Source organism: Protopterus annectens, chromosome 11.part0 (genome assembly GCF_019279795.1).
Source record: "Protopterus annectens isolate FY-2018-M chromosome 11.part0, PAN1.0, whole genome shotgun sequence".
In the NCBI taxonomy this organism is placed as follows: Eukaryota; Metazoa; Chordata; order Ceratodontiformes; family Protopteridae; genus Protopterus; species Protopterus annectens.
In genome coordinates this window covers 955,581,794-955,606,169 of record NC_056745.1, presented here as the reverse complement: position 1 = coordinate 955,606,169, position 24,376 = coordinate 955,581,794, and the positions used below count along the sequence as shown (strand labels likewise).

At 38.8% G+C, this 24,376-nt stretch overlaps 1 protein-coding gene across 3 annotated transcripts in view; it reads right to left on the bottom strand.

Annotated features, from left to right (window-relative positions):
- ELAPOR2 (endosome-lysosome associated apoptosis and autophagy regulator family member 2) overlaps positions 1-24,376 on the bottom strand; it is a 1,439,853-nt gene that overhangs the window by 170,782 nt on the left and 1,244,695 nt on the right. For all 3 annotated transcript variants that reach the window (XM_044088347.1, XM_044088349.1, XM_044088348.1), the window contains one exon: positions 6,608-6,734. In XM_044088347.1, the coding sequence (XP_043944282.1) occupies positions 6,608-6,734 (127 nt within the window). The remainder of the gene's footprint in view (positions 1-6,607; positions 6,735-24,376) is intronic.

Here is a 24,376-nt window from a genome sequence, read left to right as displayed (position 1 = left end):
AAGGGCTTTTTGGGTGATGAACCTTCATTTTCATTTAAACGCAATAAAAATTTAAAAAACGTATTATGTAAAGAGAAGGGCAATTAGTAAAAAGTGTGATATTAAAACAATTCGACAAGGGACTTTCACATGTAGACACTGCAAGGCTTGTCCAAGTTTGATAAATGGGAATACTTTTATACATCCAGTAACAGGTAAATGGTATAGAATTAATTTTTACTCGGATTGTCAAACAAAAAATGTTATATATCATGCGAAGTGCAGGGATTGTGAATCATTCTATGTGGGAAAAATGAACTGTTGCCTTAAAGAAAGAATACTGCAACATTTATCATCTATACGAATGCAGAACGTTCATAATGCCCTGCACCAACTTATCAAAAATAATGCAACACATATTTTACTTTTTACAGTTTTACAAAATGTGAGACTGAATGCAAGGGGAGGTGATGTAAAAAAATATGACTGAATTATGTGAAACTAAGTGGATGATAAAACTCAGGGCAGACAGAAGACCAGGTCTTAATGGAGTGTTACCGATCAAACCTGTGCTAAAGGGGCGCAGGCCCTTTTATTGAATGATGATTGTTTGTGCAGTGTTTAAATACCCTTGCAGCAGTTTGTAACAATGTCTGATGAAGGGATAACTTCCCGAAAGCGCTCACTGTTTTTAATTTGTTGTTTTATTAAAAGTATTTTGCCTCCAACCTGGTGGTTCAGACTTTCACTATTTTATTTTACTGCCTTGCTTGTCTATTCTTTTAGTGTTTTTTGTCTATCTTTTTGGTCCGATAGCTATCTTAGCAACAGACAACATGCTGTAAAATGGCAAAGCACCTTCTCAACTTTCCTTCCAGTTCAGGTAGGTGTCCCCAATGGCTCAATTCTTGGCCATGTTCTGTTTAAAATATTTATAAACAAGCTCCACTCAGCTACCATAAAAGCTATCATCATGTAGTACACTAATGACTCCACCTGATCCTGCACTACAACCAGACTTAGAAAACACCAAACAATCGCCCAAGCATCCTTTTACTGTGTAGAGTCCTGCCTAATCAATGCAAGCCTGCTCCTAGACGCTAAGAAAAAGGAAATTAATGTTATTCAGATCCAAACAATTCTCTGTCCTGAAGCATTCTTTTAATATTACTTCAACCAATAACATTACCATAGAAGGGTGACACACACACACACACACACACACACACACACACACACACACACACACACACACACACACAAAACTATTGGGTGTAACTATAGAGAAAATTTTGAAATGTGATCTTTGATCAGCACATACAAGTCATCAAAAACAAAAAGAAAGAACAACAATGGCAATGATCAAACTCAAACCTAAGTCAGGCAGCAAGGAAAAACACTGCCCAGTTTTGCCTCATTCCACACTTCTACATACACATCCATATTTACAAACTTTCAAACCACACTGTAAACAAAGTTAGTGGCATGATACAACTAAGTAGCAAAACTCACTACAGACCTCTCATGTAGGACTCGCCAATGTCTCAACTTAAAACAACTAAAATGGCTAGCACTACCACTATCACCTAATCTGCACCCATCTAGTCACAACACATAATTGCATTTACAAACCAGATAACTACCCCATCCCTAATATCCTTAATCAGTGGTCACCATGCAGTGAGTTTCGCTCCTGTGAAACACTTCTAGCCACCACAAAGTTAAACAATGTTACAGGAGATGCTCTCTATTTCAGTTTTGTCACCAAACTTTGGAACAATTTACTACTTGCACTAAAACAAATGAACAAATTCAAAACCTGACTGGCTCCTGGTTGTGCTCATGTACCTCACCAGAATAATGTGGAACCTTCAAGCCACTACACTATGTATGAGACACCAGATTTATAGACACCTTAAGCAGAAACCACACACCACTTGCACAGCTATGCGATGTCACCTCCACTTCTTCAAAAGTTTTTTCCTTGTTCACCTCCAAGTTCTCTAAATTCCCAATTTTCTTTCTCATCTCTTCACACTTTCTCACTATTTCCTTCATATTTTCATCCAATCTACTTTCTTTTTTCCAACTGTAAGATCAAGTAACACTATTTTAATGTTGGATAACATTATACCTTGATATTAATACAATGTTTCCTTAGAATGCTACGTATAAGGTTATTACTGTATGTTGTTTCTATTCTTAATGTACTGTTTTTATTAGAACTTCAAGATATTAAATCATCACTTGTGTTACAGGCCTTGATTGTCTCAGCCCTCATTTGCCTACTGTGTGATCTTGAGCAAGTCACTTAACCAGACACTATTCCCAGGCTGTCCCAGAAAAGGGATTGTGTGTCCAGTGGCCTACCTGGTTAACAAACGGGTGTTACTATGATTACTCTGTGCTGAATTTGTTTTCATTATAGTGCTTTCTTAGAACTCTGTGTATTAGAACATTACAGGATACATTTTTATTCTCATTGTTTGGCGCTTTTCTCCTGGGGATCTTCTGTAAAGGGCTTTTCTTTCCCAGTTAGACTATCTAGTTCAACAAAAATAAATATAAAAAGTAATAAGATTAGTAATAATACAGTGTTTAAGTTGTCTCAGTTCCATGACTGCTAACTCTTGTGGATACCATGAGAACAAAAATGTTGATAAAGTGAAGAAGAGGTGAGAGCACGTATTTGATATATAGACAATACCATAAGAAACCAAAGTAAAAATCAAGTGACATTTCAAATGGATTAAGTGCCTAGGATTTATTTGGATATATACCTTTGCTATCAGGTGTTGTAATGATCTACTCAAACAATATGCTGGTTGCTGCTAAAAAGTTACATCTGTAGGAGTTTTACAGCACAGTAAGTTAACTGTTTTGATACTAACAGCTTAGTCTACAGGACTGTAATATGTCAGCTGATCAACATTAACCCCCCCCCCCCCCAGCACATAACGTAAGTGCAGGGCCAGCATTTGGTCAACTGGTGCCCTAGGCAAAAGGGCTCCAGAGTGCCCCCACCCCCAAACCATACCACCTGGTATGCCCATCTTAGTCTACCTACACCATGCCTAAGGCCATCTATGAGAAAGTGTAGTGCCAGTGTCACTGGTTATGCTATGGAAATGAAGCATTAGATAATGTTTCAAGTAAATTAAGTGAGTGTTTGGATCATGACTTTTATGTTGATGTCTTTTTTTAGCAGACATGGCAGTAATGATTCACTCTGAACAAAGACGTGTACCCTGCTAGCACAGACAGAGCATGTCCTTGTGTGATTAATTTTACTATTGAATGGATGAATTCAGACAACTTAAATATCAGTTAGAATACCTGAAAATTAATTCTGGGAGTTTTGTACACCAAATTTGTGTATAAATCAGTAGTTAAATACAGACTTCCTCATTTGTCACGAGATACTGTAACTTCACTACTAAACTGATCAATAGTAAGCCAAAAAAAAAAAAAAAAAAAAGATTTTCATAATTTTTTGCTATGTTATCCATCTTTGCACTTGTTTATGCAGAGCTGCATACCCAAAATACTAATTTATTAAATCTGACCACCTATCTTTACCCAACTCCAGAAAATACTAATTTGTTTTACTCAGTAGATCTTTTTTTTTTTAAAGTAGGGGACTATTTTTGAAGTTTATACTTGTTACGGAAGTGTAACTTGCACTATACTAAACCTTTACTGATCAGCTTTTTAGCACTCACAGTTTCTACTGGCTGTTTGTTTTGCCTATTTTATTTTCTTCTGCACCGGGGGACTTAGAGGTTGTTTGTGCTGAACTGCACCATTCTGCACAAATGAGCTACTGACTTACTGTAAATGGTCAGCTGTTTGATCACTCCAATACAAGGAAAGTGAGTTTTTAAGCCTTTATGTTAACATTGATTTACCTGATAGTTATAGTTTTTTTTGTTTAATGTTTGGGGCTGTTTTTGCAATTTGCTCTTGAGAGACAATGTGAACTCACAGTATTCTGAATGTTTGCTTACTGTTAGGTTGTTAGCACTACCAGTTCCTGTTGTATGTTTGCCTCTTTTGCTATTTTATTACCTGTTGCATGGCTCTGGGCTGTTTGTGCTGAACTGTAAAACTGATTTATAGGTTCATAGGTTAGTACTAGGCTAACTGCCCTTGTGAGCCATTTTAAGCCTAGCCAGTTATCCCCTGTGAGATTCAAACCCTGTACCTTGTGTCTGTAAGGCAAACACCTTAACCATTAGGCCACCTGGATTTAACAACCTATCTGAAACTTCCAACATCATTGAAAGGCTTTTTAAGCCTTTTAAGGTAACACTGAGACTTGTTTCGCATGCTAATGACATTTTGGGACTGGTTTTGTAGTATGTCCTGTGAGAGAAGGGGAACCTGCAGTGCTCTGAATGTTTATTTCCTGTTAGCAAGTTAGCACTTCCACTGTCAATGGGCTGTTTGCTTGTTTTTTTTCTTCTTCTTGGGCTGTTTGCTTGGTTTTTTTTTTCTTCTTCTTCTTAACTTACCTGCCATACTGCATGACTTTGGACTTGTTTGTAGCGAGCTGCACCAAGCTTTTTCACACTACACAGCTGCAGTAACCCATGCTATACAGTAGCCAGTAAATTACTATTCTCTTCATCCTTATCCAAGAAACCAACAATCTAGCCCTCTCAACTAACTTCATGATATACAGCAGTGTGCAAGCCAGCACAAGTAACTGAGGTGTCAGCATTTGCAGTTAATTATTTCAATGGATATCTCTTGACTGACTGACTTTTCTGATTGTTTATTTTAGCACCAAAGCAGATATTTATGTTACTATTAAAATGTACACGTGACATTGCATGGTGCCTGTGCATCATTTTAACTGCTGCACTTAACTTCTCTGACACTTGTACCTACAGTGGATCTTTGTATTACTTATAAAGAGTTCACAGGTGTATCGAAACCTGAGGGTTATGCAAACATAAAGTCACCACATTCTGTAAATGCTGAAATCTGGAGAGGATTACAAAATCTAGCTCTGCTGTGAACTGTAAACTATATGCAAAAAAAAATGAGTGAGTGAAAGTGACAATACAAGGATTCTTCATTATCCCACTGTTTTTGCAGTCAACATGATCTCCATTTAATGCATTTGTAACTACAATTATAAACCACAGAATGCTGACAATCCAGTTTTATGATCAAGTGTTCACTGCACTGTTTTGCAGTGAAAGTGGCATTGGGCTGACTGATGCAGCACTCTCTGTAGACTAAGTGCAGTTCATCTTGGTTAATTCTGCTCGGGTCTTTCTTTAAATGATGACACTGGCAAATGGTCAGTGGCAGTGACAGGCATAAGTAAGTACCTCAAATCAGTACATTACACTTGCAGGTGATGAGATTCCAGTTGCAATTCAGTGTTTAGAAGACCTTACCATTCTGCACATGATTTTGGCATATGGTCAGTGCACTGAAGCAACATGTTTTATGTGCACTCAAAATAAAATGAGCAGCATACAACTGTGGTGACTAAGCTCAAAGCGTGGCTGGATGCAAGTGATCAGCATAAAGCAGTGAACATTTTAGTAGGCAAACTGCAGCAACTGCTTTACCTGACTTAGCTGAACATGAATTAGAAATCAGAATAGTTTACCAATATTTATAATTTATATCACACTTGTATCATGGAGCTTTAATCCCCCAAGGTCCACTCCTAACAGGCTCTGTCTACTTGGACATATCCATTTAAGAAACTAAATTAAAAAATAAGCGGTCAGTATAGTTTGCAAACTAGGCAAATAGTACAGAACTTAAAATACAAGTTAAATTATTAACTTATGGTCAGAACGTTCTGTAACAGATCTGAAAATGTAAAGGTATTTTTATTTATTTATTTTTTACAGGGATTAAGAGTAATCATATTAAAATAGCACACACACACACACACACACACACACACACACACACAAAACAGGGTTCAGTACTACAATAATGCATATACTGATTTTTGAAAGGAAAAACATTTTCTTGTCACTTTGAATACCTCCACTAACTCTGGTAAGCAATATGCTACAGTGGCATAAAAACACATTTAGTAAGCAGGTTTTGTTATCTAATTAATTATTTAGGCCATTTCTAATATTATTTATTCTTTGGAATCTAATTAGAAGGTAGTAAAATTAAACATTAGATTAAAGCAAAGAACCAGAAACAAAAGTGCATAATGCAGAAATCTGCAAGTCTCTTTCTGAAACAAATTACTCATCAGACTTCAAAAAGAAGATTTTAAATATGACTGCAGTTAAACAGAAGCACTAAAGATCATTGTTACTTCTCCCAGTTTTACAGTGTCAGGAAAAGTTTAAACAATCAGTTGCATTTATGGCAAACTGTACAAAATTAAAAGATATGCAGGCATGTTATACTGAGTTCTACGGTTTGTAAAATTGAAATATGAGAATAACTAGCATGAACACACTCTTTGCAAGGCAAAGGAAAGAAGACACTTACATCCTTAACAATTAAGGCATCTTCAGTCATGGTTTTCTAAAATATGTTTCAATGAGAATTGGCCCTAGTGTTCTCAGGATGTTAAAGGTAGTGAAATTATTTTAAGTTAGATCAACAAGCAGTCAAATGCGTTTACTCATACCTGGATCCCTCCTCTGCAGGCCCCCTCAATCTCATGGTAATCATCTGATGTACATAAAGGACATGCATCCGCACTCTCCCATAGAAAGTAAAATGTGCATCCATCACAGGTTCCTCCAGGGCATTTGCTATAATGTGAGAAAAGAAATCAAAGCACGTTACTCTGTCCTTTGCAATTTATGATACATGTAATCTCTGACTATAAAATTGTTTGGGAATGGCTGAAACAGATCAGAGTATTAAGGCAGTAATGCAGTTTATCTTGCAATTTCCATAAGAAGGGCTTTTGTAATTTGAAATTTGTAAGGCTCCTTTTTTCTACTATGAACAAGCCACTCCCAATCAGTGATATTCGCTTCTACAAAGGTGGATATTAGCTACATAAAATACAAACATGCTTTACATCAGAAAGACTTACAGGAATAACCATATTTCTAAGCAGAACATATTATGCTTAATCTGTCTCACAGTATAAGTTATTCAGAAAGCATGACAAAAGCCTTCTGTTATTGATGTGTACTTCAATGAGGAATAAATGTATTTGGCAGCAGAAAGTAAAGAATAATAACACACCCATACACAAAACTAAATGTCAACTGCAAGATATCAAAAGATTATCAGTCCCTAAAATATGTTCTACTGTACATAAAACGGAACCTTAAAAGACACTCTACTGTACATAAAATGGAACTGAAATGCACAACAGGCAGACATCACCACATTTTTTGTGAAATACATTTGCTTCTTCCCTCACTCTTCTTCCACCACTCTCTACAGTTCTGTTTCATACCCAGTTTTTTTTAAATCATGGCCAATTAATGAGCTTGGGGTTTTATGAACAGCACAAGAAAAAAAAAACATGATTATGTCCAGACCTTTTGCTGACAGTCCAGACAAACTCTTTGGTACCATTGCTTGAAGTTGAACCCTTCTAATGCACTTCACAGGAATATGCATAATTTTCCCATAACTGTTAACTTAAAAGGCATTTACAATGTTCTGTAATCTTGGGATCTTACAGGTAAACAGCAAGAGGTAAATACTTGTGTAGAGTTGCCAATCTGTGTCAAGAAATGACATTAAATTAAAGCTATCTTGACAAGATGCTTCTATCCCCTGTTAGGTGCATGCTCAAAGATTGGAGGCCAAACACAGCACCAGAGACCAGATGAACTTAGCAGTGACTATGAGCATTTGAAGACTTCCTGGTATTAGACACTTCCTGAAAGTTTTTAGAGCAAAGATAACCATAACAATCTCTTTCAGTCTAATGTGCAGAAGGATCTGGGATGTTGGCCACACCCTTGAGATGTCCATCATTGTAGACCTGATCCTGTGTTTGACATGTTTGTCATCAGAACCATGTAACTGGGAAAGAAAATTGATTAACTCCACTCACCGAAGTCACTGCCACTGACCAGTGGACTTCCTTGAATCAAATGAAGTTGTAAGTTAAGTATATCTTCTGACTGGCTCCAAAAACTCACTCAATAATGTTAAGATTTCCCTGTGTCCAACCTCTTGGCACCAGGTACCATCACAATATTCACTGGTATACTGCTAATAAAGGTCTCTGCCATCAAGTAAGGCTATGAATCAACCTCCTGGGACAGGGTTACAGTCTCCTGTACCCTGTCTGAAGTGATAAGTATTTGATCATAATCCAGCAGTATATTAGAGACACCTTCTGCTGAAAGGGGATAAATCTGACTTCTCTTCATTAACACTGAATACCACCAAATCCAAAAGGGGCACGACCTTCAGTAAATGTGTTAGGAACTGGTCTTAAGACTGTATATGGATGCTACAAGCCCCCAGATATGGAAAGTATGAATTCTACTCAACCCATTTACTGCTGCAATTTGGGCCAGGCACCTAGTGAACACCTGGCTGCAGCTGGCAGCCCTAATGTGAAAATGGCAAACTGGAAGATTGGTCCCCAAGACATAACATTTGTGAATGCTGTTCTTGAGTTTAAAAAAATATGCCCAAAGGCATCCCTCAAGTTGAAGATGGCTGGCCAGTCCTTCAGAAGAATGGGAATCTAAGACTGCAACATCACTAGACCAGAATGATGCAAAATTGGCCTAAAAAGACCTCTTTTCCCTGGCACAAGAAATAATCTGAAATACATATTTTTATTGAATAGAGACTGGGTCCTGCTCTATGACTTTTTTTTCATATCTCTCAAAAGGGTCTCTACTTTGGAGAAAAGGAACTTGGACAACTTTGAAGTTGGTTGAAAACTGTCTTCTATCCTCTGGACTCTGCAACAGCAACACATGTAAACCCTTTCAGCTTCTGAAACATTTGACAATTCTATTTAAAATCACTTTTCACATCCTTTACAGGCGAAAGCGAGGATGGGGAAGAGAGGAGGGGATGACTCGATTTTGATCTGACAGAAGAACAGGAATTGATATTGGTGTAATCTCTGTCAAAAGAAGCAACTCCTGAGTTAGGAAACTTCTGACCTCAGCAGTCCTGAGCTTATGTTCTACACTGACAAGCCTCCCATATGACCTACCCTGAAATTAGTGGGAAATAAGACTGCTGAGTAAATGTCCTCTTATTAGATAAGGGAATATTCTTTATTTATTTATTTTTATTTATTTTACATTTGTTGACCGGGCTAGTCTGGCTGGATACATGTCCATTTTCAGCAGAGGCCCGAGGAGAAAAGCTCCACTATAAGCTAAGAAAATTACAATAAGATATAAATCTAATTATTCTAAGATATAACTACAATCAGAGAAATAGAAAACATTGGACTGAGGATAAATTCAAGAAAATCAAGTTAAAAATACGCAGATAATTAAATATCACATAATTGTGCAGAAAGTACATACTTAAAAACTAACAGTAAAAGGAATAGAACTAATGTAGTGCAGAGATGAAAAAGAGTGGAGGAGACACAGGTTAGTCAGGTGTACTACAGGAACAAAGCCAATGATTTTGGAAGTATTGTTTAATTTTCTGTTTGAAAAGTGGCAAGGATGTAGTCAAAGTTATGTCACAAGGTAAGAGATTCCAAGTTCTACCTATTGTGTTACTGAAAAGGGAATCACCTGCTGTGTTGTTTGCCTTTATAGTTTTGTCATGAGTTTACTAGATGAGCGAAGTGAGTTAAGATTGTTGTAAGGGATTAGAAGTTGTGAGAGTATAGGGTATAGTCAGGTTGGTGTAGTATATTGTGGGCAATAGTGAGTTGAGGAATTATAATGTGGTTTTGAACTTCAAGCCAGCCTAGTTGTTTTAGGTTTATACAATGATGGGTCCTAAAGGGGTTACTAGTGGCGAAGCGAGCTATATTGTTATAGCAAGTAGCAAGTTTTTTTAGATTGGTTTTCTTTAGGTTAGTATAAATTGGGAAGCATATAGGAGGGTAGATAGAAGGTGAGATTGTGCAATCTTGGTTCTGGTTGTTGGGGTTAGGAAAGGTTTGATACGATATAGGGAACCAATTTTTCTGTTAACTAACCTGATGTTGTTGTTAATGTGCTGGTCAAAAGAGAGATTATTGTCAATGGTTATTCCTAATAGTTTTGTAGTTGGATCAGGAGAGATGATAGTACCATTATTAGAGAGAATGGAGAAATTTAAGGCCGGAGACCGAGTGGTGGGGGTGAAGAGGAGAAGTTTTGTTTTTTTGGCATTTAATAGGAGAAAACGTCTAGAGAACCAAGTTTCTACAGCATTAAAGGTAGTTTGGGTTAGTGAGATCAGCTCAGTAGAGGAAGGTGCTGAGCAGATGAGGGTAGAATCATCTGCGTATTGTATGCAGGTTGCTTGTGGGATAGAAGTCTGAAGATCATTGATAAAAAGGGAGAACAGGAGTGGACCAAGAATGGAGCCCTGAGGAACTCCGATGGAAATGGGTAATAGTGATGAGATATGGTTATCCCATATTACGGCTTGCTGTCTGTTGTTAAGATAAGAACTAAACCAATTAATGGCGACTTTGTCACAAGAGAGAGATTCAAGAATGTTTAGTAGGAGAGAGTGGTTGACCATTCTTGCCTTCGCCTGCTGGGCTAGTAGACATTTACTGTTACATTGAAATACACCAAAAAAATTTTCTTATTTTACTCTCAGACTCATAAGTTCATAGGTAACAGGCTAGTTGATCTTGAAGGCCATTTTAAGACTAGAACATTTTCATTTAAATGTGAAAATCAAACCCTATACCTTGTGTCTGTAAGGTAAACACTGTAATCATTATGCCAAACCCTTATAACAACCACCAAGTCGAAGAACAAAGCACTTGCATCCACCTAAAATGCACTTCACAGCCACAGAGATATTTCTAAGCATCAAAATCAGTTTCTTCATAAATCCACCTTAGTAAGAATGCCTGGGGCTGATGACTTAGTGCAATAAGGTACAGGCTGAATATTTTTACACATGGGGAGAAAATTTCTATGCAGCGTTTAACATGTTAACTTTCCAACCATCATCAACTAGAGAGATGTCCTCCAGAAAACAGATATCTGATTTGCATTTATTTATAAAGACAATGTCAGAGGAAATCTAAGGCGTTACTCTTATTAAGGATAATTCTGCATTCCCTTCTCTTTTTGATAAGCACCATAGGATCTTTGACATCCAGTCATGCTAACATCACTACAGACAATGGGACATCAGTTTAATATAAAAACATTAAATACAAAACATGGATTTGTTTTATTGTACTAACTTCCCCAGATGCACAGTAGCAAAGCCCACCCAAACCCTACCCACCACCAATCTGTGAATACTCATGTTAATGTCTTCTTCGTCCACATGAATATTCTGCCGGCATTCTGAACATGCGGTGTACAGATCCTGAAAACTTGTTATAATAACAAAAAAAAACAGTTGTTCAGATTAAATATTCTTCTCTTTAACAATGATGCAAGGTGCGTGCCCTGCTATATGGAAATAAATTTTAGAAACTAAATAAAAGGAAAAGGAAAATGTGTACAACTTATATTATAGTAACCTTAAACCCTGTACTGACCCAGCTGATGGATATGTAGCACCATCATTATTAAAGACAAGAGTATGTCATCCGTGAACAATGGTTATTTCTTTGAAGTATAACAAGTATATCAGGATCTGTAAATCACATGAACAGTAGCAAAAAATGAAGGTCAGTGAATTACACTTAACAGTAGCAAAAGGAAAAGCCATGATGTCGTATGCAAATGACGGTTGGGCACAGTTGGCGATGACATGACAAATACGAATAACCTTTTTCCTCAATATAGTGTGATCTCAGAGTTGGTATATATAATTTAAGGGGGTGTGGAGGGGTGCAGCCTCCCTGCGGAAATGAAAAATGCTACACACCTCAATGAATATTCATGTGGATGGTGAAGGAAATCTGCATAGTATGTCAATTGTGTTATTTACATATGAAATCACAGCCATTTGGCATGTTAATCACTCAGGCCATGCCTACTTCTATGCAAAACTACCTGGGGGGGGGGGGTTAGTGCAGTAAAACATTACCCAAAAACCTTGTCCAACACAAATAATGTGCAACAGGTTTTCATTTCCATCTCAACAACTACTTTAATAACTTTCTATGAAAGCAAAGTAGATATGTCAAATTTTCTTCCTGATTCCACAGTAACCATATCAATCTGATTTACATGGAAGGTTCTTGAAACAATGATAAAACTGTTAGGTTCTTGAAACAGATTTGCTCAATATTTCTAAACACATGCTAAATAGGGTGGATTGGGACTGAAGAAGCAGATGAAGAAGGCAGAGAATATCATTTCACAAGAACACTCTCTTCAGACACTTCTACAAACTTTAAGTCAAACATTGCATTATCAAAATCATGAATATATTAAAATTCAGATCTTCAGGTGCAGTATCATCCTCTTCTTCCCCACCAAAATCCTTTCTGTTTTCAGCACTGGGAGCAGGAATGAAAATTATACTTTCAGTTATCAACCTGGTTATTTCAAACGCTTAAAAGCACAGTTTTCATTCTCAAAAACAGATCAGTAAGCTTCTGCAAGTCTAACTTAGGATCATCTGCACTCAACAAACAGATTTACAGCCATTAAATGTCTGCAGCTATTTCATGAATTAAGAAGGGCTGAGGTCACTTGAATATGAAAGACCACTGAAATAAAGCAGATGCCTTACCTCTTCTGGGAAAAGCTCTTGCCTTTCAGAAATACTTGTTACTTTTTCTTCAATTGTAACTTACTGTTTTTCCCTTTGATACTCAGGAGTAATAGTACTCCTTCACACACTGCCACAACGTATTCCTGCCAGGCAAGATTCATCTTCACACAAACAAACGTAAAACATTGTTGTACCTTTTTTAAATGACAACCCCCCCCCCCCAAAAAAAAAATGCATGGAAACTGCCTTGGACCAAGTATTCTACTCACTGTGTTACCTAAAAGCAGAATGAGGAGATTTGGTAATCCCACAGAGTGAAGTGTCCTGTGAAACTTAAAACTGAACAAGATAAGATAAAACCTGTCAAATCTGAGATAAATTGTCTGGGTTTATTTCTCACCCCACATATTCAGACAGCTGCAGTTAGATCGTTCTAATACAGTTCCCATTTTCTTTTTTTTTTTTTTGTTATAGGGGAAGCCATGATAAACAGCAAAATAAATCTGCACCATTCACTGTCTGAAAATTCTAAATCTGCATTTCAAATAGGTTTCCTTTTGACATCAGAGAGAATGTCAGCAAAAGGTGATTGACTGATCGCTGAAGGGCATGGTTTAAAGATTTGGTCTGGTACCCCCCCCCCCCCCCATGATAGCTAGCAAACACCCAATACCTTTAGGGGATGAATCTGGTGGATAGTACAGTAACTGATGTCTGGCCTTTACTGTTCAAAAACATGAAACTAGTAATTAAGCCCTTCACATAGCTAATAACCAAAAGTAAATAATGCAGACAGAGTGAGAGACAGAGATAGAGATGAAGGGAATTGTATCTGATTTTCTACATATATGTGTTCTGCCTTCATTTAAAATGTCACTCACATTTGTAGAAACTGAGAAACCATCCGCAATTAAAGTGATTCCTTGTGCTACAGGGCTGGGTGTCTGTGGCCCTGATACAGCACTGATGACACTGTTTCAATAAAATGTATAACTTTGCAGCTAAATATGCCTCATTGTCTAGACCTTAAACAACTAATCTGGCACCCACACCTCAACCTACTCAAAACTAGTCAAAACCTATAACCTTGTATCAAAGACAAAGAACTGCCATATACTAAAAAATACCATTCAGCAATATTCATCCCCTTGCATTTTATGCTCAGAAGACAAACTGCTTGCTAATACTAAATCTAACAACATTGCATGTGAGTTTTTGCTACATCCCCAAACTCTGGAATTCCATCCCTGTAGCCCTGAGACAAATATCTAACTTAAAATAACTGAAAATCCACCTTATCACTAGAATAACACCTGTCTTTGTTCTTGTTCAATTCCAGGGTAATAACAATTACTGTATGCAACTCACGATTTAATTTAAGCATTCACCCCCTCCCCATCTTACTGTATCTCTCTAGTCCATTATCTACTTTTCTCTCCCTTCTTATATTATTCTTTCGGGTCTATATCACATCAGCGAATGCTAAAAATAGTGAACACTGATATATCGAACTTCAAAGTCTGAAAGCTGAAAACAGCGAAGGAATGGATCAGTGAATTTTTGGCAGGGAAAAAAATTCACTGGGCCGTTCTCCGGGCTTTGCTGTTTTCTCCACTGTGGTGCGATCTCGGAGTTGGTATATTTAAGTTGGGGGTGGGGGGCAAAGCCCCCCACTTAATTTTGACTCTATACTCTTTTTTTTTTTTTTTTTGGATCAGTGAATTTTTTCCCTGGGAAAAAATTCATTGATCCATTCCATCGCTGTTTTCAGCTTTCGGGCTTGGAAGTTCGAAATATCACTGTTCGCTATTTTTAGCATTTGCTGATGTGATATAGACCCTATTCTTTCCCATACTATCCATACACCTCCTGCTTATGCTTCTCTACATCTCCCATTGTGATGACCCACCACTGGACCACTAATCAAGGAGCCTCAATCTTCACCAGTGGGGGATGTACACTGAGAGGATGACAAGATACACACACAGTATTTCCAGATGCAGCTATCTGCATCAAGTGCAATTTCTCTTAAGAGCACACAGAGACCACAGTCAGTCCAGGGCTGTTTTCTCCCTCTTTCTCCAGATCCTAATAAGACTCCCCACTGGCACAGCTATAGGGTTAAAATCTCAGCTTAGTGGCCAAGCCAAGACCTTTAGCACCATGGAAACTGAAAAATATCATATTTTATTGTATTGCCATATTTAATTTCAGCTATTTTTTTCTGAAGTTTAGCTGGACTGAAGTTAAACCTCCTGTGTTCCCCATTTTCCACTGTTAAAATATATACATTTAAACAGCTACAATAGTGTATGTACATTTCTGTTCTTTTCTAGTAGAGCACACTGTGGATACATTTCAAACAGTTTGCAAAAACCTTTTTCAACATACATCTGTACAAACCTAGTTTGATATAATGCTATACAGATCTAATACATTGGTAACACAAGCATCTTATATGAATCATGTTGATATTCACAAATGACACATGATTATTTACAAAATTCCAGATAGCTGTCCTGACTATCTCCCTTTGTCACACCCATATACTCACTGCATCATTTTCAGGTATCCCATGTCAACTATCTTCTCTACACACTACTTTTTCAAAACTCCACATATTATTTTTGTTCCTTCTTTTTACATACTCACATTTAAAATTCTCCTCCTTATTTTCCTCTTCGTAATTCCTAACATGTTTACATCTCTTTAAAGTCCAGTGCATTTCTGTGCATCTCTTCAATAGGTCTTGCAAGTCCTCATCAGAAATGCTACTGGAAAAGCATGGTAACTTGTCAATATTTTTCCTACAACTTTCAGAAATATCACCTATGTCTACAGTAAACTCCATGAAACCACACATATATATATATATATATATATATATATATATATATATATATATAACAACACATCTGTTTTTCTATTCCATTTTCAATACTATTGCTAGAGTATTTTGCCTTTAAACTTTTTATTCTATTGTTTAACTGAGCTTTTCCCATTGTTGACACTGGATTTTGTCTTTTTACATGATATGATAATCTGTAACTGATCAATACCCATATTAACAGATGTCTGTATTATGTTTTTATTTTTTTTTGTAATTTGAAAACCCTTTTCTCCCGGTGCCTCTGGTGAAAAGGGGTTTCAAGCTCAATCAAACTTTCACAGCAAATAAAAGCATATAATAGAGAAAGAAAGAAAAAAAGAAAAAGAAAGAGAGAAATGACATAATGCATCATCTGCAGGAACAGTATGAACAATGGTTATTACTGGCCACTTCTGCACAATGAGAACCAAATCTTCAAGACTTGTTTGGCTTTGAGTAATGACATTTGGATCACAAGAAAGAACGGAAAGAGGCACTAGAAGACTGTTGCACTGTCTGTACATCCTTCTGTACTTTAGTACAGATAGGTATAGGCTGCTAAAGAGATTAACCTGCACTGTTGAGATTGATTCCCTCCATCTCCACTTACAATGTAAACAGAATCAAGACAGTCAATAACTAGACAGTATTTCCAGGTCACCATTTGTGGGTAGTAGTTGAAATACTCTCAGAACAAATGCTGTTCTCATGTTCATGTGCAAGACACCAAACTCCAGTGAATCATTACACATGTCAAAATGAACTCTTTTAGGATAATGAGATGGACCTGCTGTCTGAATCTGTGAGACAGGGAGGTGAGAATGGAAGAGTAAGGGTCTAAAAAACTATGCCAACCACCAGATTATTTTTCGAAAAGAAAATGTTGGTACTAGCTGCTAAACTGTACCTGTAGCTTGGCACTATAACTTTAACAGTTTTTCATGCCAGTGATGCAAGTTAATGTGTTGCGGCCACAGCCAGAAGGTCTGTCATTGTTACATAAATGCATACTTATCTTCCCTTGTGTTGAAAGACTATGATGGCAACTGTTCATGAAAACTGACCTTTTGCGATGTAATGAACATGTTACCATTGCCATATGAAAACTGGCGTGATTTAGATTTGATATGGCAATAACCTTTGTAAGAAAACAACTGGCTTTGTGGTGCAGGGGGAAGAAGCCCGGAGTGTGATTCAGTTGACTGGGGCTTAATTAGTGGCCCTGACACTGCAGCAGCCTTACAAGACTATCTGCAAATATATAGAGCTGAGTATATTTTTCTGTATTATTCTGTATTATAGAGATAAATTGTTGCTTAGATATCTGTTGTCTTACTGTTCTGCAAATATACAGAGATCAGTATATATTTTTCTGGTTTTATAATTTGCACTGTGATTCCTGACATCTCTGTTGAAACTGTCTTCCCCACCCCCCACCCTCATGTTCTGCCTTGTCTTCAGCTGATATAACTGTTTTTTATAGCTTGTGTGTTGCTTAACTCCAGGTTCCCTTAATTTGACCTGTTAATAACAGCCTGCATTTAAATTGGAACCTGTGTACTGAGAGAGAGTGTTACAAGACTATCTGTAAATATATAGAGCTGAGTACATTTTTCTGTATTATTCTGTATTACAGAGCTAAACTGTTGCTTAGATATCTGTTGTCTTACTGTTCTGCAAATATACAGAGATCAGTATATATTTTTCTGGTTTTATAATTTGCACTGTGATTCCTCACATCTCTGTTGAAACTGTCTTCCCCACCCACCACCCCTCATTTTCTGCCTTGTCTTCAGTTGATATAACTGTTTTTATAGCTTGTGTGTTGCTTAACTCCAGGTGCCCTTAATTTGACCTGTTAATAACAGCCTGCATTTAAATTGGAACCTGTGTACTGAGAGAGAGCTTTACAAGACTATCTGCAAATATATAGAGCTGAGTACATTTTTCTGTATTATTCTGTATTACAGAGCTAAATTGTTGCTTAGATATCTGTTGTCTCACTGTTCTGCAAATATACAGAGATCAGTATATATTTTTCTGGTTTTATAATTTGCACTGTGATTCCTCACATCTCTGTTGAAACTGTCTTCCCCACCCACCACCCCTCATTTTCTGCCTTGTCTTCAGCTGATATAACTGTTTTATAGCTTGTGTGTTGCTTAACTCCAGGTGCCCTTAATTTGACCTGTTAATAACAGCCTGCATTTAAACTGGACCCTGTGTACTGAGAGAGAGCCTTACAAGACTATCTGCAAATATATAGAGCTGAGTATATTTTTCTGTATTATTCTGTAATATAGAGCTAAATTGTTGCTTAGATATCTGTTGTCTTGCTGTTCTGCAAATATACAGAGATCAGTATATATTTTTCTGGTTTTATAATTTGCACTGTGATTCCTCACATCTCTGTTGAAACTGCCCCCCCCCCCATTTTCTGCCTTGTCTTCAGCTGATATAACTGTTTTTTATAGCTTGTGTGTTGCTTAACTCCAGGTTCCCTTAATTTGACCTGTTAATAACAGCCTGCATTTAAATTGGAACCTGTGTACTGAGAGAGAGCTTTACAAGACTATCTGCAAATATATAGAGCTGAGTACATTTTTCTGTATTATTCTGTATTGCAAAGCTAAATTGTTGCTTAGATATCTGTTGTCTCACTGTTCTGCAAATATACAGAGATCAGTATATATTTTTCTGGTTTTATAATTTGCACTGTGATTCCTCACATCTCTGTTGAAACTGTCTTCCCCACCCACCACCCCTCATTTTCTGCCTTGTCTTCAGCTGATATAACTGTTTTTATAGCTTGTGTGTTGCTTAACTCCAGGTGCCCTTAATTTGACCTGTTAATAACAGCCTGCATTTAAACTGGACCCTGTGTACTGAGAGAGAGCCTTACAAGACTATCTGCAAATATATAGAGCTGAGTATATTTTTCTGTATTATTCTGTATTATAGAGCTAAATTGTTGCTTAGATATCTGTTGTCTTGCTGTTCTGCAAATATACAGAGATCAGTATATATTTTTCTGGTTTTATAATTTGCACTGTGATTCCTCACATCTCTGTTGAAACTGTCTTCCCCACCCCACCCTCATTTTCTGCCTTGTCTTCAGCTGATATAACTGTTTTTTATAGCTTGTGTGTTGCTTAACTCCAGGTTCCCCTAATATGACCTGTTAATAACAGCCTGCATTTAAATTGGAACCTGTGTACTGAGAGAGAGCCTTACAAGACTATCTGCAAATATATAGAGCTGAGTATATTTTTCTCTATTATTCTGTATTATAGAGCTAAATTGTTGCTCAGATATCTGTTGTCTTACTGTTCTGCAAATATACAGAGATCAGTATATATTTTTCTGGTTTTATAATTTGCACTGTGATTCTTCACATCTCTGTTGAAACTGCTTGGTTGTAGTTTAAATTTGGTGGCTTTTGCAGTGTCCGCTCAACTGTAGATTTGATCTAGGACACTCACCCAGTCCCATCTCTTTACCGCATTCTACCTAATAAACCCTTTCTGCACTTGCTTTTCATCCTTTTTAATTTAATTACATTTTTTCAAACTGTGTGTGGACTAATATTGCTACATACTCAAGTGTGCCAGCTTGCACTGCATGTGAATTGTTTTTACTACTGTTTTTGCTACTTTTCTGAAAAAAAAAATTGTAAGCCTGTTTCCTACCTTTCCTGTAATTAGTGTTCCAGATACAGATTTGCTGTATCCAGGACTGATTGTAAGCTTCTGAGCCCCCCCAAGCCTTTCTGTGTTGGAGGGAAGCCTTCTAGCTTATCAGTGGGAGTAGTAAGCATTAGGTAACCTGTCTACCACATAGGGAGTGGTTCTGGCCCAGAATTTGTAGTTATTGGCCATTTGGGTGGTCATCCATCTCTCTCAACCTTCTAATTTGAAGGCCTGCATTTGCACTTGTTTCTGTCCTGTAACTCCTGGGCCCATCTCATTTGCTCACTCAAAAAAAAAAAATTTTTATCTGCTTTTACTGTATTTGCATTTCTTCCTACTTTATTTTGCTTTTGCATCATCTTAAACGTACTCAATTGTATTTATTACTGCTTGGTGTAACTCATTCTAAGCCTTGTAGTTTAAGCACTTGGGCTTCAGACCAGTTGTTTTACATTAAGAAGGTTTGTGGTCTGCACTGTAGTGGCGGAACAGGTAGCTTACATCCTTCTAAGTTGGGAACTGCTGATTGAGGGCTCGGTGTCTGTTATTCTAAAAGTGTATTAATTCTGGTTTAAGCACTTGGGCTTCAGGCCAGTTATTTTACATTAAGAGGGTTCGTGGTCTGCACTCTTGTGGGAGGAGAGGCTGGACTCTGCCCTTCTGAGCTGGGAATTTCTGGTTAAAGGCTTATAGTGCCTGCATATTTGAACTGCTTCTTACTGAAATTGGTTCACCTTGTTTGCTGTAGCATAGACTAGATCCAGGCCTGCTGAATCTAGCTTTGTTTGTATAACTTGAGCACTAATCCAGGCATTCTTTAAAGTATTCAATTGTATTAATTACTGCTTGGTAGTAGCTTGATTAAAGTGTAGCTATCATTCTAAGTCTTTTGGATTAAGCACTTGGGCTTCAGACCAGTTGTTTTACATTAGAAAGGTTTGTGGCCTGCACTGTGGTGGCAGTACAGGTAGCTTACATCCTTCTAAGTTGGGAACTGCTGATTGAGGGCTCAGTGTCTGTTATTCTAAAAGTGTATTAGTTCTGGTTTAAGCACTTGGGCTTCATGCCAGTTATTTTACATTAAGAGGGGTCGTGGTCTGCACTCTTTTGGGAGGAGAGGCTGGACTCTGCCCTTCTGAGCTGGGAATTTCTGGTTAAAGGCTTATAGTGCCTGCATATTTGAACTGTTTCTTACTGAAATTGGTACACCTTGTTTGCTGTAGCATAGATTAGATCCAGGCCTGCTGAATCTAGCTTTGTTTGTATGCTTGTTGTTTGTTTGCTTGTTATTTCCCTGAAATGCTAACGCCACCTAAAACATGGCTTTTCAGTGCTTCTGTGGATCCCTAGTGATATCTGCATTGCTTACTGTACTTATTTCCTTGTTTCACTTAAAAGAAAGTTACTGTTTGTCGTTTTTGCATTTAAGTTACCTGTAACACATTGCATTTAAGTTACCTGGCACTTGCTCACTAAAGCAATTATATAAGTCAGCACTAAAAAATTAAAAGCACTACACCCTCACAAATTCCCCTTGTGTACCTTGTTCCCCATTGGCCCTCTTTTTCAATTATAAAGGAATTCCCAATACTATTCTAGCATGTCCAAAGGTCAGTTGTCAATCTCCTCTCCGGTCCAGCTGGTGAATCTGGGAATCTTGAGGCAATGTTACAACTGCCTCATGTACACAGACAACCCTCTCCTCCTCCCAACAGATTCAAACACATATGAGAGATGCAACCATACAGCCAGACTGGAGGCTAAGCTCTCTCAACTCAGTACTGGTGTAACCAGTCAGGAGGAGAAGGAAACCACACTCACTGCAATTCCAGTTTCACACAGACCTACCACGACAGCAAACCAAACACATAAACACACAAAAACATACTCGGAGGCTCTAAATAAAAATCTGCCTAAGCAGCAGAGACCTCCAAAGCAGACACCTAAGCAACCGCTACCCCAAAACAAAACACGTGCAACACACAGCTCACAAAGCCAGTGTGCCGAACAGTCACAGCCCTTAAGGCTAAACAACACACCTGATACACCTGTAATAGGTGACTCTATCGTCAGGCACACTGACGTCCCGCTCACCAGGCTGAACAAGGAGAAGGTCACGGTGAGCTGCCTGTCGGGCACTAGGATCCGCCACATAACACAAGCACTCAGGTCACTCCAAGGCAAGTACAAATATGACTCAGTCATTGTCCATGCTGGTGTGAATGACCTGAGACGTACCTCCCTGGACTACATGAAAAGAGACATAGAGGAGCTCTCTGAGCATGTAGCCCAGGCCGGTATGACCCTGACCTTAAGTAGCATCTTACCCTCACCAAGAATGATGCCACAATATGAAGACAAGATGATCAATTTCAACAATTGGCTTAAGTACTGGTGTCATTCAAAGGGATCCAATGCCTGTCAGCCTGGGATGACATGCTCGACAAGCCACGATGCTTCGCTAGGGACGGCTTGCACCTGTCACCCCTGGGCTTTCAGATATTGGCAAAGGCTCTTGCTACCCCCATAGTGCCTTTTTTAGGCAAGACTCAAAAGACAAACCTGCCTCCATAGGTATCACAAGGGATAAGAAACTAAGAGTAATGCTACTCAACGCCAGAAGTCTAAACCTCAAGATGCACGCACTCAAAACTCTCCTTAGCATGGAGAACATCAATATCTGTGCAGTAACAGAAACCTGGTTCAAGGCTCCTGACAGCACCCCAGCACTACCAGGTTGTACCTCATACCATGCTTTTCGGCCCCAAAACTTGGACCGAACCACAAAAGGAGGGGGATATCAATATTCGTCAAAGATACCCACACCTCCAGGTTGGTGGCACAGCATGAAGCATCAGAGACTATCCATGTGCAACTAACAGTGGGTAAAGCTGCCTTCCAGTTTATAGCCTGCTACAGACCACCCTCCCAAACCCAGGAACCCCATTCGGCCTTCCTGACAACATTGGAAAATATGAAGGTCTCTCCAAACACCATTATATTGGGTGACTTCAACTACCCAAACATAGACTGGGAGCATTACTCTAGCTCCAACACCCTAGCCCAAAGGTTCCTAGAATTTATAAACTCAAATGCTATGGAACAACTTGTTACCACTCCCACAAGAGGGGAAAACATACTGGACCTGATCATCACCAACATGGGGACTCTATGCTCCAGACCAGAAGTGTATCCCTCACTGGTAAGATCAGACCATAAACTAATCTCACTGGATATTCACATCCCGACCCCACCCCCTGCCCAGAAAACCACAGTGAAAAACTTCTCTAAAGCAAATTTCACACTCCTCAAAACAGAGGTGGAATCCTTCAAAGCCCCTGGGCCTGTGGAAAATACGGCCCAGACCACAGAATCCTTTATAAACGCATTCTATGAACACCTTCAGGAATGCATGGATCATGCAATCCCAAATAAAACCAAGACCCAATCCTCGAAAGGCAGATGTCCTGTCTGGTGGACCCCAGCCATAAACAAACTATACAATAGAAGGAGGAAGCTACTACATGATAGAGCAAAATCCCAAAAAGGGAAGGCATCTCTGATCAGTATTAGCAAAAAACTACGGGCACTCATAAAATCGTCTAAGGCCAGCTTCGAGAGAAAAATTGCACAGGACACTAAGGATAATCACAAGGCTTTCTTTAGTTATGTTAGGAACCTGGGTGGGAATTCTCAGATATGCTCAGAATTAGACCAAAATGACAAAAAATACACCGAACCCACAGCCATTGCCATCATCCTAGCTGACAGGTTCAGCGCAACCACCCCCCCCCACCAAAAGGGCAAATATCTATCCCAGCAGAGTGCTGCCCCCCACCCTCTCCAAAGCAAAAAACACAGCATCAATGGGACCAAACGGTGTCCCGGGCTGCGTCCTACATGAACTCCAAGAAGAGCTAAACCCAAACATAAAACTACTGTTCAATCTCAGCCTTACTACAGGATATGTACCCAAAGAGTGGCGTACAGCAACAGTGGTCCCTCTCCACAAAGGTGGTGCCTCAACGGATCCTGGAAACTATCGCCCCATAAGCCTGACTAGCTTGGTCTGCAAAGCTATGGAAAGGATCATCATGGACCTCATAAATAAAGATATTGGGGACCTACAGACACTGAATCCTACCCAGTTCGGCTTTGTTAAGGGCAGATCCTGCCTCTTAAACCTGGTCGATTTCTTTGAAACAGTCACCAAGGCCATTGACGAGGGGAAGGTGGTCCACACAGTCTATCTGGACCTCGCAAAAGCCTTCGATACAATACCCCACTCAGGCATTACAGATAAGCTCACCAGCTTAAATATAAACCCCTATGTCACTAGATGGGTTGCAAACTGGCTCAAGGACAGCACCCACATGGTTAGAATTGCTGGAGCCATGTCAGACTCCAAACCAGTTACAAGTGGCATCCCACAAGGCTCAGTCCTGGGACCTCTCTTGTTCGGTATATATTTCTCGGAGGTACTGGCCAACATGGAAGGACTCTGGCTGACCAAGTTCACAGATGACTGCAAACTGGGCGCCATAATCGACTCTCCAGCAGACACAAGCATCCTCCAAAAGGGCCTCATAGAAACAGACAACTGGTGCCAGAGCCATGGCCTCAAGCTAAATGCCAAAAAGTGTATAGTCATCCCCTTTGGCAAAAACAAAGTGCCCACAAATTACCACATAGGTGGTAATCCATTAAGTACAGAAGAAGTAATTAGGGACCTGGGGACCCAAGTTGATAGCAGTCTTTCATTTGACAACCACGTGGCCAAAGTAGTTAGAAAAACATTTTATATAGCCCACCTAATCATGAAGGGATTCACATCTAGATCAGGGGAGGTCATCGTGCCTCTTTACTCATCCCTCATCAGGCCCATAATTGAGTACAGTGCCCCTTTTGGGATGTAGCTTACCAGACACCTGCAGCAACTGGAAAGACCCCAAAAGTACCTCACCAAGAGGATCAAAGGGCTCAAACAGATGCCATATGCTGCCCGGTTAAAGAAACTCCAGCTCTACTCAGTGGCATACCTCCTGCTCAGAGGCGATCTGTGCCTGATGTATAAAGCCATGTCCAA